Below are 15,204 nucleotides of genomic sequence, written 5' to 3' on the forward strand. Positions count from 1 at the left end.
CTGTTTGTGTTTTATGAGGAATAAACGAAAGATGTACAATATGTGATGAATCCTTATTTTAGCTGTTTTGTTCATTTAAATATTCCCAAAGTTCAAACCATCATAGTGAGTTCAATGTCAGTGGATGGATGATGAAACATCTGAGCGGCTGATGACAGAGAGATGTCTCTACAGAATCTCAGTGCAACAGCACCACCCACTGCTGTGCAAATGTAAGTTCAGTGATGGGTGACGAGAGCGCTCACTTACAATTGTGTTAAATGCATTGCCATCCAAAGAATCTCCCAGAACATTAATGGCAACCAAAGCCACCTGAAATCATAAACAGATGTTGGTGAGGTGAACGAAACACAATGGTGAGAGAAAAACAAAGACCAGTGCATATGATAAATGGGTGACTAGTGGGATTTAAAGGATAAAGGTGGTGATACTCTGTTTTTGTTATTGCCAATAAATGCCATGAGAAGATTAAAAAAAACCTACAATGAACTGATTCTACTAATGTAAACAAGCAAAAAAAATGTGAAATGTTTCTTCATTATGATAAAAAAATTATGATTTTGAGTCGATCCTACATACACTTTCCTCCTGCAATAAATACTCGCTAGACACCAACTGTGCTATAATCCACCCCAGAAAATACTGAGAGCAGACTAACACACGGTAAGTTTTGGTCTTTTCAATAACAAAACTAAGAATAACTCCAGCCTTATCCTCTGAGTTTAAAAAAATCATCTATTAAGAGGGTTTCAAAAAATGTGACATTGATACCTGGAACTGAATTTAAGAATTAAAAAATCTAATTCAAGCTACAAATCTGGAAAAGGCTGCCTTTAAATGTTTAAAAAAAGAGCTGCAATTATTCACTCCATTGCTGGTTACACTATTGATTATTCTTTTGATTAATAGTTTAGTCTCTAAAATGTTAAAAGCCGATCACATGTTATCAGAGCCCACAGTGATGTCTTGCTATGTCTGATCAATAGTGAGAAACTTTAAAGTATTCAATTCACGAGGATATGAAATGGAGAAAAAAACGCTAATCATGAATTAAAAGAGCTGTGAGCAGCAAAACGTGGCATTTTTACTATAAAAAATAAACTATATAAACTATAAATGACATTTGATTGATTGATTACTTATCAGAATAGTGATCAATTCATTTTCTGTCTATCAACTAATTGATTAATTGACAAATAATTTCAGCACTACTAAAACTACCTGATTGTAGTGATTGTGCCGGTTGACGTGGTTCCCATGGAAGGTTATTCTCAGGTACGTTCCAATGGCGTCTACATGGACTGACTTCAGCTCCCGAGCTTTGAAGCCTGTCTTCTCATTTTCCGACAAAGACACATACCTGTGATGAAAGTACAGCAATGCTTTTCAGTTCAACTCTTCTGCTGTGACATCCAAGTAACTGAGATACACAAGACTATTACATTGCCAAGCCTAGTCTGCAGTCTCACCCGAGTCTGCGAAGCTGCCCTGGGAGCCCTGGGGTGCTGGATTCAGGGAGGGTGTCTCCAATGTGGAACTCCACCTTGGCTGGGATAAGGTACTGGTGGGCCAGCAGCTGCAGCTTCCTTACTCTACTTCTCTCCACCAGCTGGAGGGTGATGTGTTGAGGGTAGGAGCAAAGCCTGTGGAATATTTCATACACAGAAGTTTCTCAAAGAGGAAAGAACAAATTTGTGAACTATCTAAAAAAAAAAAACTGCCATTCATAAAAAATGTTTTTATGTTGCTTTTGCAGCTTTAGAGGCCATCAAGTGTATGTGCTGTACTTGATACTATAGTATTATTGTTTTTAGAAATTGGCAAACAAGCGAATAAAAATCTTGAATTCCACAATTATTTCTGAAGCACATTCTGATGGTAAATTATAAATAAGAAAGCTTGTGGCTCTAAAGGGAGCAGGAATGTGTCTGTGTCTTCAGTAAAATCATTAAGTTGCCATGAATGAACCCTGGCATGTCCTTGAAAGTGAAGCGCTGTGTTGACGTACCTGCTGGACCTCCAACCATTGACAGTGGGTGCATGGACCATGAGCTCCTTGGCACTGAAGTTGTCCTCATGACTTGAAGAGCTGACCACAATGAATCCTATCTTTCTGGGCATCCCTCTAACAGACACTGAAAGTTCAGAAACAAGCAACTGTATCTATTCTGCAAAGAAATTCAATTAGTGACTATGATCAATGTAAAGATGATACAGAGTCTAATGTGTGTTTACAAACATCTGCAACTTCCAGAGTCAGACTCTCATTATACTGCAGAGTGATAAATTAACTGTAGGTTTATTTATTGTATATTTGTGCTTTATCATCCAAACTGCATCCTCTTTAGGTCTGGTTATCAAACCTCAATACTCTTTTGGAACCAACTGAAATGCATCCTTGTCACCAAGTACTGAAAACTGTAAAACTGGATGTCTGGTCAGATTCACAGTATTGTTTACTTATCGATCACTTTTTATTTGATCAGATAGCTCTTGAAAAATAAAAGCTTTGCTAAATTTAGACTGTGTTTTATTTAGGGAAAGTTTTACAGGGTGCTTGTGTTTAGACAACATTTCATTTTTCAGAACTACTTTTGTTGAATGAAAAAATGTATAATACATGTATGTATATTATGTCTATAATGTTTTGTAATATCAAATGGTTATATTTATCAAAATATTGAAAAAAGTATAGTATACAGTATTAGTAGTTGTATCAGTACAGTCATTCAGGTATATCATATAGGCACTAGTATTGAAAAAAATTACCCAACTATGTTCAAAGAACAGAGGACTGTCACAGCACTTTGTCCATCTACACTACTTACAATGAGGCAATATTGAATATTTACCAATACATTTCAAACTATTTAGTGTCACTTCACTTGCTCTGACCAAATAACGCTCAGCTAACTAGCAAGTATAGCGTTACTAATGTAATTAGCGACGAGTATGACGAATGCAAGAGTGGAGCTTAAAGATTTGTTGGAAGGACTTTGCCATGAATAAGAAAGACTATATAAACAGTCAGTTTGTTTAACTACATGAAGTTTTTAATAATGGTTCTCTTCGGGAAAAAAGGGCCGTGGATATGACATTAGCAGCCTCCTTCACAAGACAGAGAAGCCCTTGTCTCTGATTTGAACATGTTAGACGGAGGTATTAGCTAACTGTTAACAACTCCATCAACGTCGCTGCTCTTAGAGTATTTTGGGGTATTTTGACTGGCTAAAATCCGATAAATGACCTGACAACTGTCATTCAGGTTGTCATACCTTTTTCTTGGTACACAGTTTAAAGTAAATAGAAGTTTTCTTGCGTGTATTTCAAAGATATCTTACCACGAACATTACCGTAATGTTGACAGTTCGTATTCCCATCTCATCTCCATAACCACCGATGACAACAACCCAGCGCGCACATGCGTAATGGCAAGATTGTCGTCGGTCGCAATGGATTGTTGTTAATGTAGTTTTGTGTGCGTGTACGTACACGTTTTTTGACTTCAGCAGTTATTTGTTAAAGCCAACTTGCACCGAGCCACATCCCTGTTTGTATCATTTTTCTGCCTTCATCTTGCGACAACAACTGTGTCGATAAATATTCAATATACATTTTAATGCGTTTCCACAACTTCTTCCTGGTCGTAAGGGTGGGCCGGACGTTAATTTTTTTTCCCCCTAGGATGGCGAAGTCATGACTCACCCTACTCTGCCTCTGATTGACTAGTACTCGTTGCCTCAGTTGGTTGAGTTGGTTAGATTAGGTTAGATTTAGGCATGACGAGTAAGATTGGTTAGGATTAGGGTAAGAATATGAGGGTCCGCCAATCAGAGGCTGAGTAGGGCTGGTCATGACTTCGCCATCCTAGGAAGAGAAATATCGCGGAGAGGAGCGAGCAGTCAAATTAGCAATAGCACAGGAAGTAAAACAATAAAGGTAGAACACGTTGCGATACCTTTCAAAATCTTACTTTGGCTGATACATTATTGCAGTAATGACATCATGACTTTAAACACAAAACTATACCACAACAAACAAGAGCTCACAATGCAGTGCTGAAGTCTGTCAGGGTAGTTGTGATCCTTCATGTTGTTGAAGTAATGTTTTTATTATAATTCTTTGACAATTTTGTTTACTTACATACTGATAGTTTATTGTCCCTATAATGGCCTTTCCTTCTTTCTTTTTTTTTGCAAATCCATGACGCCATATGATGATCTGTGCTATATGTAAGTGTGCTTAATGTTGATGTGTCCTACAAGTATGCAGCCTGTGCTGTGTGTCAACTTATTTCTTTATTTTCACATGTCTCGTCATTATATGGATGTATGGGGGCAGACAACTCAGTTATCTTCTGTAAAACCCACATGGTCAACGGAATGACAATTTATTTTAAAAACTGAAAGCGGAAGTCGTGTATTTTACTCTCTTGGTGAGCTTGACAACTCTCAGCTAGTCTGATAGCAGCATGGACGACTTGAAGAAATGGCCAGAAGTAGAGAAAGCGGCGACAGAGAAGAGACGTGAGCTGGTTCTTCAGGGTCCTGCTGTCGATAAGAGAGTCTCTTGTGATGGAGGGCTCACCTCTGCTGTCTACTCCCTCACACTGCTGAATTATCTGGAAGTCAGCCAGTGCCCGAGTTTGACAGAGATCCACGAAGACATCCAGCATCTGACAAATCTCCAAAGCCTCATCCTGTGCAGGAACAAACTCGCCTCCATCCCGAATGTCATCGGCAACCTCAAGTCATTGAAGGTCCTGGACCTTTCAGTCAACAACCTCAGGGTTTTACCAGAGGGTATCACCCAGTTAAAGGAGCTAAACACGTTCAATGTGAGCTGTAACAACCTGGAGGTCCTGCCGGAGGGACTGAGCCAGTGCACCAAGCTCTCCACCATCAACATCTCCAAGAATCGCATCACCAGCTTCCCCGCTGATCTCTACTCGGAGAAACTGGATCTCCTCAGCAGCCTGGTTGCCTCTGATAACAGCCTTGAAGAGCTGAGTGGAGATATTCACATGCTAGCTGCTCTGAAGGTGGGCCCAAATTCATCCCTTCATCTGTTTTAGCTCTCTGACCCTCTTATATAAACCATACAACATGACCTTAGAACACAGTTTTCAGCTCTTCTTTCCGTATAATTTCATCATTCTGGTAATTGTCCACCACAAAGGGAGTATGTTTTGATTAAGTGGTTTTCTTAAAGAAAACAGTTTTTAGGTGGATCAAAGTTATGCCGAATTTTAGAGGATCTGTCAATATTTTTTGATGAATATCTTAAAGGGGTTGTCGTGGGATATCTTCAGATGGGCCAATAAATCTTCAGGTCACCCACAACTTAGCATTAAACTCAAAACTTATAACAGAAAGACTCAAAAAATACACTTGAAGCTGGTAGAGTTCAATGTAAATAGGTTTACCGTGCATAAAGAGCAATACAACGCAAACCAAGGCCTTGATCCCGGGATGAAGAACCAAATGCAAAATCATAAAATATCATATTATATACCTCTTCATAATCCCACCTAATGTGGAGTTTATTTTCTAGACTCCACCTTGGTTTTTTAACCAATTTCAAAACTATTCTGCCATTATTGCTGAGTTCATTAGTGACCTTGGCGCTTTGAAAATGATCCAAGTATGATTCATCTTAGAAACAATGGTGTCTCAGACAAAAATTTATCAGTTGCCCTTGGCCTGGAGATAATGTTTCACCATCTTCCACATTTCTCAAAATAAAAACGGGCCTAGCGGCCTTTCATCACCTCACGGAGAACCAAAATATTATATTACTGACTAGCCTTCTAATTAACTTCCCTGGGTACTGTCTCTTGACATAAATGCTGTGTTTGCACATTCACTGGTACATCTGTTTGATGAAGGGAAGGCAGCCTCTACCACAGGGTACTCACATTTCCTAAAATATGATTCAACTGTCAAATGTGTAAATGGAGTCTGGTATAAGTAATGTATCTGTGCCAGTTTAAAGGTGTAATATACAACATTCAGCCCCACTAGGTGTCACACTAGAGCACAAGCATCTCAGACCAAAACAAATGCGTGTGTAGTTTACTCAATAAAGTTGGGGAAAAAACAGAACATCTGAACAGACAGCTCACGAAACTCAGATCAAATTGTCAAACTAGGCAGTGCTGATCAAATATGGATCAAGATTCTGATACTGCATTGCCTATTTCACGCCTCGAAACATACTTAGTGTACTGTTTAGCTGTAATATGAGAAAGTTTGTGACCTGGCCGCCATGTTGAAAATGGACGCAGGGGGGACAGGGAGGGACTCACATCATTGATGTAAAAAGAGAACTGCATACAGCTTTGGAAGAGACCTTGTTCATTCTTATGAAAGTCGCTCAGTGGTGCATGAAGCCATAAAAGCCACTTCCTACTGTAAAGAAGTTACCCAGATGAATGCACACTGCACATGTGCCCGGCTAACTTCCGGTTTAATGGATGAGTTAAAATAATTCAATCATCTGGCTCTTCTAGACTTTCCAAATATTATCAAACTGAATGGATCAACTTCTGATTGTGAAAAGAGTCATTTTGCGGGGGCTGTGAGGCTCAAAAAAATGTATCCACTATTTTACAGGCACTCCTTTTCCCATGATTGTGTGCATGGAAAATACTTTTTGGGCCTCTGTTGGACATTGAAGTTGTAACTACATGGTTTGGCTACTATGTCAAATTGGCTTAAAGTCTGGAGCTCTTCCTGGGGGCTTGACCCACATGCACTAACATGCACACACCGCTGGACCGGCTATCAAAACAAAGAACAGAGAGAAGCTCAGATTACAACACACACAGAGGGAGTGTGACTTCATTCTCTGCTCAGGACACCATTACTCTACTGTATCTTTACAGAACGAATAATTGTTTGATGACATCAAGTAGGACTGAATGTCGTATATTGCACCTTTTTAAATGTAATATATTCTTGCTGTAGTAAGCCTTAAAACCTTCAGGTGTAGCTGATGCTCTTTTCCAGAGTGCCTAACCTAACTCATGCACTTGGTTTTGTCCCCCCCATGCCTGCCCACCTTCCCAGGTGCTGGATCTCTCAAACAACAAGCTGAGGGAAATCCCTTCTGATTTGAGCGACTGCCCTAAGCTAAAGGAGATCAACTTTAAAGGCAACAAGTTGAACGACAAGCGCCTGGAGAAGATGGTCAACGGCTGCCAGACCAAGTCCATCCTCGACTACCTCAGAGGAAAAAGAAAAGGCAGACAGGGAGAGGATGGAGCTGACGCAGGCAACACAGACAAAAGGAAAAGGCAACAGCAGAGGAAGAAGAAGGTGGCAGACGAACAGGATGAAGTGGAGGAACTGAATAAGATGGTAGTGAGGGTTCTCCATGTTTCGGACCCTTCTACAGCGCTCACAGTCCAAGTGAGTGCAGAGGTGAAGGATGTTCGACCATACCTGGTATGCTGCGTGGTCAGAGGGATGAACCTAAAATCTGGGAATGCTCTCAAGCGGTTCCTGATGGCTCAGGTAGGCGAAAACCGAATGCATCAGACCATGTTCATGATGTGTAACCAATAACATAACTAAGTGTGCAGTGTGGCCACCAAAAAGATTCCCCTGTTGTTTTTCTAGACGAAGCTTCATGATGACATTTGTGGTAAAAGGACCACTGCGACCATTGCAACTCATGATGTGCAGCTTCTCAAAGGTCCCTTGATGTACGATGTCAAGCCGCCGACTCAGCTGAAGGTTTGCCGACGCAGAATGATTGGTTCATTATTTTCAGCCAGTCAAACAGTTACATTTTCATTGGCATTCAGAAAAGTGTCAAGTTTTATGTTTGTTTACTATGTGATCTACTGTAGTTTCCACTGAAAAGCTCTCAAAAAAACGTATGAATTTCACGCAAGAACATGATGTCTGTTAGATTGTGCCGCTGGGTCGAAAGGAGATGACGGCCGTTGAGCTGATGAGACATCTTCAGCTGGAGGCTGATGAGCTGAGGAAGCAGAAGAAGAGGCAGAACGTAACTGGCCTCCACAAGTCAGTACAACATACGACTCTTTCATACAGCACAAGTTTTATCTCTGGTGGGGAAAATGGTTTGAAAGATGCTCATCAGTTAACTGCAGACTGGAGTAAAGGGAGGATTGTCTTTTGTTAGAACTAACAGACACTTTATAAACTGATATTCAAAATAAAAAAGCAAGCTCAACAACTCGGTAAAAAGAAACATAAGTGACACCTCACATTAAAGTGGTGTGTAAGATGTAAGTTGCTTTCTGTTTTTGTTTGAACACATGAGCCCACATTGTGTTTGCAGGTAGTTGTAATCGGTGCATAATAAACAGGCAATGCAAAGAAATTGGATATAAAAACATTTTTGGTCTGCATCAATGCCATGATGTTTTAGGCCTAATAGTTGATTATGATAACTGACGTGACTCATCGATACAATCAATACATCTTTTATCTGTGGTTAATGCATCATAGTGTGCTTGAAGTAAAGTACAGGAAGACCAAACAGCTACTTGACATGATGACACACACCAAGTGAAACCTGCTAATCAGAGAATCTTTACTGACAGCCGCTTCAGATTTCAACCTTATCATTTTTCATCTAAAGAAGGTCACCTGCTGTGCGTCAACTAGTCTCCCAACCATTTTATTTTTCACAGATACCTGCAGCTTCTGCAAGGGAAACCACTCTATCCTTGCCTAGTGGACGCAGAGGGACACGTGATCTCATTCCCACCTATAACCAACAGTGAGAAAACCAAGGTGTGTGTGTGTGCATTTTCTTTCTGGTTATCATAAATGTGTCCTACCATAAAAGAGAATTTCATGTTATGATTATTATTATCATTTATTATCACATTGTCTTATTGTAGACCACAATCTGCATCTGTATCTCTCCAGGATGTAATAGGAATATTTGCCTGATCAACTGATTGTACTTCACAGATTAAGAAGACAACCAAAGAGTTGTTCTTGGAGGTGACGAGTGCAACCAGCCTGCAGACCTGTAAAGATGTTATGGACGCTCTGATTGCAGTAAGCTTCCCCTTTTCTCTCTCTCTTTCCCTGTTTTCACCATCATCATCAATGTTACATCATTATGTTTCTTAAAATGTGGCTGGCTATTTATGTAACACTGAAAACAACATGAAGACATTATTTCACTAATAGATGCTCTGTCACTCATCTGGATTATTCTGCTGTTTTAAAGTAGGATTTGTAAAAAGCAGCATATCGCCAGGTTTAAACTACCATTCACATATTATCGCTCATCAGGATAAAACAGTTCAGTACGTTATTTTTTATGTGCAAACTGTAAAAACAGTATACTATAAAGATGAGTGTATAGTGGATATTAGTATGTGGTGTGGAACTGTAACTCAGCTCATCAGATGTCTTGTAAGTACAGTTAACATTTTGTCCAGAGGGCGCCGCTACAGGAAAGTTCATGGAAAATTCTTACTGAAATGTGTTCTGTTGTTGGCAGGACGCCTCGTGCTGGACAAATGTTTTGAACAGATTTTATTTCTGACATATTTATTACTGAATCAACACTGAAACCTGCTTGTCCAAAGAAAACCTTTTCATTGAATTCATTCTGGGACAATATTTTGAATTCTTGTCAATATTGGATGACCACATTTTACAGTTCTTTATATCCTTCTGGATTTCTGTGATGGAACAAATGCTGCGTTCCACTTAACAAAACAACTTTTGGGGAAGTATTCAACAGAACAGACAGATCTCAAAAATATGCCTTGTTGTTGGTGCAAGATTTAAGTGAACAAAACACACAGGTCACAATACTGCAACTGTGGAGCTGATAAATGTCTCAAATACATTGTTCAGTACATTTTGGTTTAGTTTTTAGCCTGATGTTACACCCAATATGTAGGAGATTTTGTCAAAATTTGGCTCATTCTGGGATTTCTTCTTCTTCTTCTTCTTCTTCTTCTTCTTCTTCTTCTTCTTCTTCTTCTTCTTCTTCTTCTTCTTCTTCTTATTCTCATTCTTCTTATTATTCTTCTTATTCTTATTCTTCTTATTCTTCTTCTTCTTCTTCTTCTTCTTCTTCTTCTTCTTATTATTATTATTATTATTATTAATAAAATTATATTTAACTGTCAGTAGTTTTTTAATTCATCTCAACCATAGCATCAGTTCTAATACCTTCTTCTGTTTCCCCAGCTGAACAATTTTAATTAAATGACCAGTGACATGGTGTCACTGAGGACTGACTGACATAAAACCTCAAACCTCAAGTTTAGGTTTGCAGTATGCGCCAGTCATTCCGCAATGTCAGAAACAGATTTTATGAATATTCAAATGCAACATGTGGGCATTTAATGGTTATTTCCTGTTTCGTGACAGAAAATGGCGGAGTTGAATAAGTTCACAGCCGAACATCAGGAGGAGGAGGGGTCAGACGGGGAGGGGGGCAGTCCCCCAGAGCCGGCTTCCAGCAGCGAGACCTCCAGCGAACTGATCATCCAGCAGGTCCGAACTGTTGACCAAGACGGGAACCTGAAGGTCGTCTACCCGTCCAAGACTGACCTCTCCAAAGACATCAGCAACTTGACAGTCATTTGGTAGTCATGTTGTGGGGAACCTTTGATGTTTACACTCATTCATACGCTACATTAATTGACCAGAAAGAGCATAGAAAACCTAATAATTAAATCAACACCCTGCAGCAGTTTGATTTTGGGAGAATCTTCAATTGTTGCCTTTCAACAAATGATAACATTTTTGATGCATATGCAGCTTTTTGAACCACATGTACTTACTTTAATAAATACTTTTGCCACCCTCTGAAAGCATGCTTAATATGAAACACTGTATGTCCGGATATGTTTTATTTGACACTTTAACACAATGAAAATCAAGCATTAATACTCAGGTTTACATTGACACAAGAAGGGCTCTCCTTTGAGGTTTTAGGCATGTTTAGAGGACAGGCAGTGTAAAAGAAAGGTGATGAGAATGCAACAAGCTATTGAAGCTATGACAAGTTCACACCCAGTTGTCAGAATCAAACAAGAGCAGAAGGTCTGAACTAAGAGGGTTGAATTATACTGAAAGGAAAAGTCAACTGATGATCAGTGTCTAACAGACTGACAGGCCTCCTGCAGTAGACTTTACTTGCAAGCAGCAGCAAAATCAACACACTGCACATGTCCTGACCAGGTCAATACATCTCATGGGTCTGTCTAATACATAGAGAGCTGAACCTAAAGATGTTTATATAACTCTGACATTTGACTTCAGTCACTGGAATAACATTATTTATGTCCTGATGAGATATTCAACCAGCAGCCTCCTGCTTTATGAGTTAAAATGATCTTGTGGATGGCTTAATGTATTATTTTACATAGTTTTGAAATTAATAACTTGACAATGTGATACTGTAGCTTTGAGCTATGAAACGATGAACAGAATTTGTTGTGTTGAAAACATCTGGGGGAAAAAAGGTCATACTCCATCTAAAAATTAAACTTCTTATCCTGTGTGGGTTTAACTATTCAGTATTCAGTAGTAAGCTAGAGTGGAATTGAATTATGGTACATGATAAAAATGTTAAGCAACTTAGGGGGTATCAAACACATAACCTTGTCATCTAAGGTGAAGCTGATCATGAAAACAGTGTTCTAAACCACTGAGCCAACAGATATTCCCAATAATGGAAGGAAAAAATCTCCATTTTGATGAGGAAAATGTATTTGTCTCAAACTAGAGCTTGAAGCTCAGAGATTTGTACATCATTAGTGAAAGCAAGACTAATTTACCATGAGAATGAATGATATGTGTAAAAAGTGTTTGAAGGAAGAGAGAATCTGTAAGTTTAAGAAACTGGAGTGAGAGGAGACACACATCCTGCAGACTGTATTGCAGTCAATGAGAACATGACAGGGACTCTCTATCAATTAAAGTTCAGATCTCAAAAACTATAAGTCCTATGTGAAATGTATTTACCTTTTGAGAGAGAGTAGGCTTGTGGCAACATACTGAGGCAAGCTATATGCTTGAGGAGTTAAAATTGTGGGAGTGAGAGCTGTTTAAAAAATCTTTTCTGGTCTAATAATATCTGTGCTCTCCACTGTGCCTGATTACATGACACACTGATGAGACCTGACAACGTCTGTAAAACCCCTGACTTTTTGCTTAAATTGCTAAAAAACTATAAAAGATATCACTAAACAATCTGATAACTTTGAAAATTCAAAGTTGTCATGTGAACATTTTATAGTTTGAATGGTGTCTGTAGGATAAGGGATGTCCGAGCAGTTGAGTGTCAAAGTGACAAAGGTTCCAACTCAGTTGGACGGTTCGTCCCATAGACTGCCATTATGAATTTTAATGTTTTAAAAAATAATAATAAATAATAATAAAATCACTGAAACATGTTACATTTCAGAAAAATACAAGTACACATCTGCTGAATGAGCTGCACAGATTGACAGTTGAATGGTTTTTATAGCACAAAGTATGAAGCAGTTGAAAAGGGCCAAAAAACGTACAGGAGACGGAATAAGAATAAAGAGTGAGAAGGACAATAAAGAGTGAGAAGAACAAAGTGTGATTGCTGAAAGCAATCACACAATTGAGAGTGACTACTGTTAACTAATTAACAGTAGCATAAAAAGGAACATTTAAATAAAACAGACTACAGATTAAATTAAAATTTGTGTGTGTGTGTGTGTGTGTGTGTGTGTGTGTGTGTGTGTGTGTGTGTGTGTGTGTGTGTGTGTGTCTAGGAACCTATTCTTTGTTTCATTTTATCCTGGTTGTTTCTTCCCTCTCTCATGTTTGCCATATTATATTTTCAGTAAAAGCACAGGCTCTGCCGCCTTTATCGGCTTGTCTTGGACTTCCCTATTAGTGCCCATTGTGTTTTCTACACCAGAGAAAAGTGAAAAATCCTGTTAATGCTTTGTCTGCCTTCATCTTTAGGTGGGGGTTCAGAGCCTCCTTGTGGCTGAGGTGGTGGGTGGAACCAAATCTACGGCTCGGAAATCAAGCCTCAAGAATCTCAGTCTCCAAACTTTTGACTAGTACTCTATTTAATCCAACTCGGATCCTAATGCATGTACTAAGAACATATACGCATAATTGCTGGAAAGTTCTGACATGGTGTTGTTTTCATCAGTCCCCTGGACTGGTTGATCAATACATCGGCACTCTGTTGAGTCTGGACCAGAGCCCTACTACTCTGGCCATGCTGGGGGTGTGTTTAGACTTCTGCACAGCTCAGAAAGACAAAGCTACAATCGAGAAGCATAAGGTGAGTTTTTTTAAGTTTGCATTTTTAGTCTGATGTTGTTGATCAGTGCATTCATATGTTTTTTTTCTCAGATAGATATATTTTGTGGCTGCAATGTTCATATAACTTTGTTTGCTGTTTTTTCAGAGTGCCCTGTTGGATCTGTACATCAAGTCAGTCCTTATGTGAAAAAAAATGCTGAATTCCTGCATATTGTCAGCGCAGAGTTTATTAGAGATGCATTTTGGTCATGGACCTTTGTCAATAATTCATAAAAGCATCTAGAGCATTCTAGAAAAGATTAGATGGGCTTTTTTCTCAACAAGAAAAGTTCAAGTAGGGGAAGCAGATCAGTCAATAACCAGTCCAAGTGCCATATCAGATCTAGAAATATCTTCATAACCTTGAAGAAAAACAAGACTTATCTATTAATGAAGACGAGAACAATATAATCTATCATGGAAATATTGAGTAAATTGTCCAATATTCCAAAAAATATCAAGGCAGTATTTCAAATGAAAACTTTAAAGTAAATAGTCCGATACACAACATCTAGCCAATATTTATAAGAGACAATATGAGATCTTGCAGTGCAGGAGATGCAGAAGAGCAAATATCCCACTGACTGCTTTCTTCCTTTTTCCAGACGTGGCTCCACTGTCTGCGCTGGCTTTCTCCACCTGCTTCCCTCTTCTCAATGCCACGCTCAGGGAGTCTTCAGGCAGCACTGAGGAGACAGAGAATTTGATGACCAGATCCTTGCAAATCATCAACGAACATTCCCAGCTTGATGATGATGATGACACTACCATAGATGAGGTAGAGACAAACTTTGCATCTCTTTCCCATTTTCTTTTGTCTTCTCTTGACTTGCATTCAAAGATGATTGGGAAATAATAATTTATGTAAAGGAACAAAAAGCTTTCTGCAGAGACATGCTGCAGCATTTATTTACGCAGTCTGCTACATAGCTGTCTTTTGTGTTTGCACACCTTGTCGACAGCTATTAAGCAGAGCCGTTACTCTATAAAAATAAATGGCATAGAAAATGAGAGAGGTTTATGTGACAGTTACTCCCATTTATTTTGTAATGTAATGGATTTATGTGTTTTTCTACTTTCAGAACGGTCCAGAACTGCTTCCACGTGTCTCCATGCTGCTACTCCAAGACTCCAAGACTCCAGGTAAACAAGAGACTTATCAGACATAGTTTCACTTCATTCCAAATTCAGACATTTACTTTATCTTGTTGATGGACTGATTTATTCAGATTTCATCCTTACTGTTTGACATCTAAAGCAATGCTTTCTAAACAATATGTATCCATACATGCATTTTATTTAATATTTATTTAATATTTTCTGGCTACAACATTACTGTTTTGGATTCTCTATTATCAGCATTGTTTTTGGCCGCAGCAGGCAGCTGTTTTTAGAGACAAACCTCTGAAGACACACTGTACTTTACCTGCTCAGTACTAAATGGCAGACAAAGTTAGGACTAGCCAGTGAACATGGTGGAGCATTTAGCAGCTAAAGAGCCAGATATTTCCCTCCAGAGTTGGTTACATGAGCCTTGTTGCCAGAAACACAACTTCAAATGAATAATAATATTGCTCCATGTCTGGTGGATGTTTAAATAGGTGACAAAGTTTGCCACATCAGCTTGAAAGGTAGTATAATGTCAGTGTTGTGTTCAAAGCTTGTTGCTGCTGCCTGTAAATGGCAATGAAATCAGTTATTGCTGGTCTAAACAAGAGTTTGGAGTAAAAACATCTCTAAAAATCCATGTTGTTGCTTTTCTCTGTGATATCAAACTTTTCACACTCTGTGTTTCAGGTGTTGGCGTCTCGATGCCTGACTGCGCTGTGTGCCAGTGCTGGAGGAGGAGAGGGCTGCACTGTAGCACAGCAGTCAGAGATAGACGTCCTGCTGA

The 15,204-nt window shown here is 39.1% G+C and overlaps 2 protein-coding genes across 4 annotated transcripts in view; one reads left to right on the forward strand and one right to left on the reverse strand.

The window, feature by feature from the left end:
- Window positions 1–3,552, reverse strand: part of cep104 (centrosomal protein 104) — a 35,717-nt gene extending 32,165 nt beyond the window's left edge. The window contains exons 1-5 of one of the 3 annotated variants that reach the window (XM_067591621.1): window positions 3,342–3,552; window positions 2,009–2,125; window positions 1,470–1,643; window positions 1,222–1,360; window positions 250–312 (exon numbers count right to left, since the gene is read on the reverse strand). In XM_067591621.1, the coding sequence (XP_067447722.1) occupies window positions 250–312; window positions 1,222–1,360; window positions 1,470–1,643; window positions 2,009–2,121 (489 nt within the window). In that variant the 5' untranslated portion in view covers window positions 2,122–2,125; window positions 3,342–3,552. Of the gene's footprint in view, window positions 1–249; window positions 313–1,221; window positions 1,361–1,469; window positions 1,644–2,008; window positions 2,136–3,341 lie in introns of all 3 variants that reach the window. The other 2 variants (XM_067591619.1, XM_067591620.1) reach the window with 2 other exon arrangements.
- Window positions 3,553–4,423: 871 nt separating this feature from the next.
- lrrc47 (leucine rich repeat containing 47) lies at window positions 4,424–10,825 on the forward strand. The gene is made up of 7 exons (XM_067591622.1): window positions 4,424–5,041; window positions 7,071–7,517; window positions 7,623–7,739; window positions 7,918–8,033; window positions 8,669–8,771; window positions 8,955–9,044; window positions 10,380–10,825. The coding sequence occupies exons 1-7, from the start codon at window positions 4,472–4,474 to the stop codon at window positions 10,599–10,601; spliced, it is 1,665 nt and encodes a 554-aa protein (XP_067447723.1). The 5' UTR covers window positions 4,424–4,471; the 3' UTR covers window positions 10,602–10,825.
- The last annotated feature ends 4,379 nt before the right edge of the window (window positions 10,826–15,204 follow it).

The sequence above is a fragment of the Thunnus thynnus genome, chromosome 6, assembly GCF_963924715.1.
Source record: "Thunnus thynnus chromosome 6, fThuThy2.1, whole genome shotgun sequence".
NCBI lineage: Eukaryota > Metazoa > Chordata > Actinopteri > Scombriformes > Scombridae > Thunnus > Thunnus thynnus.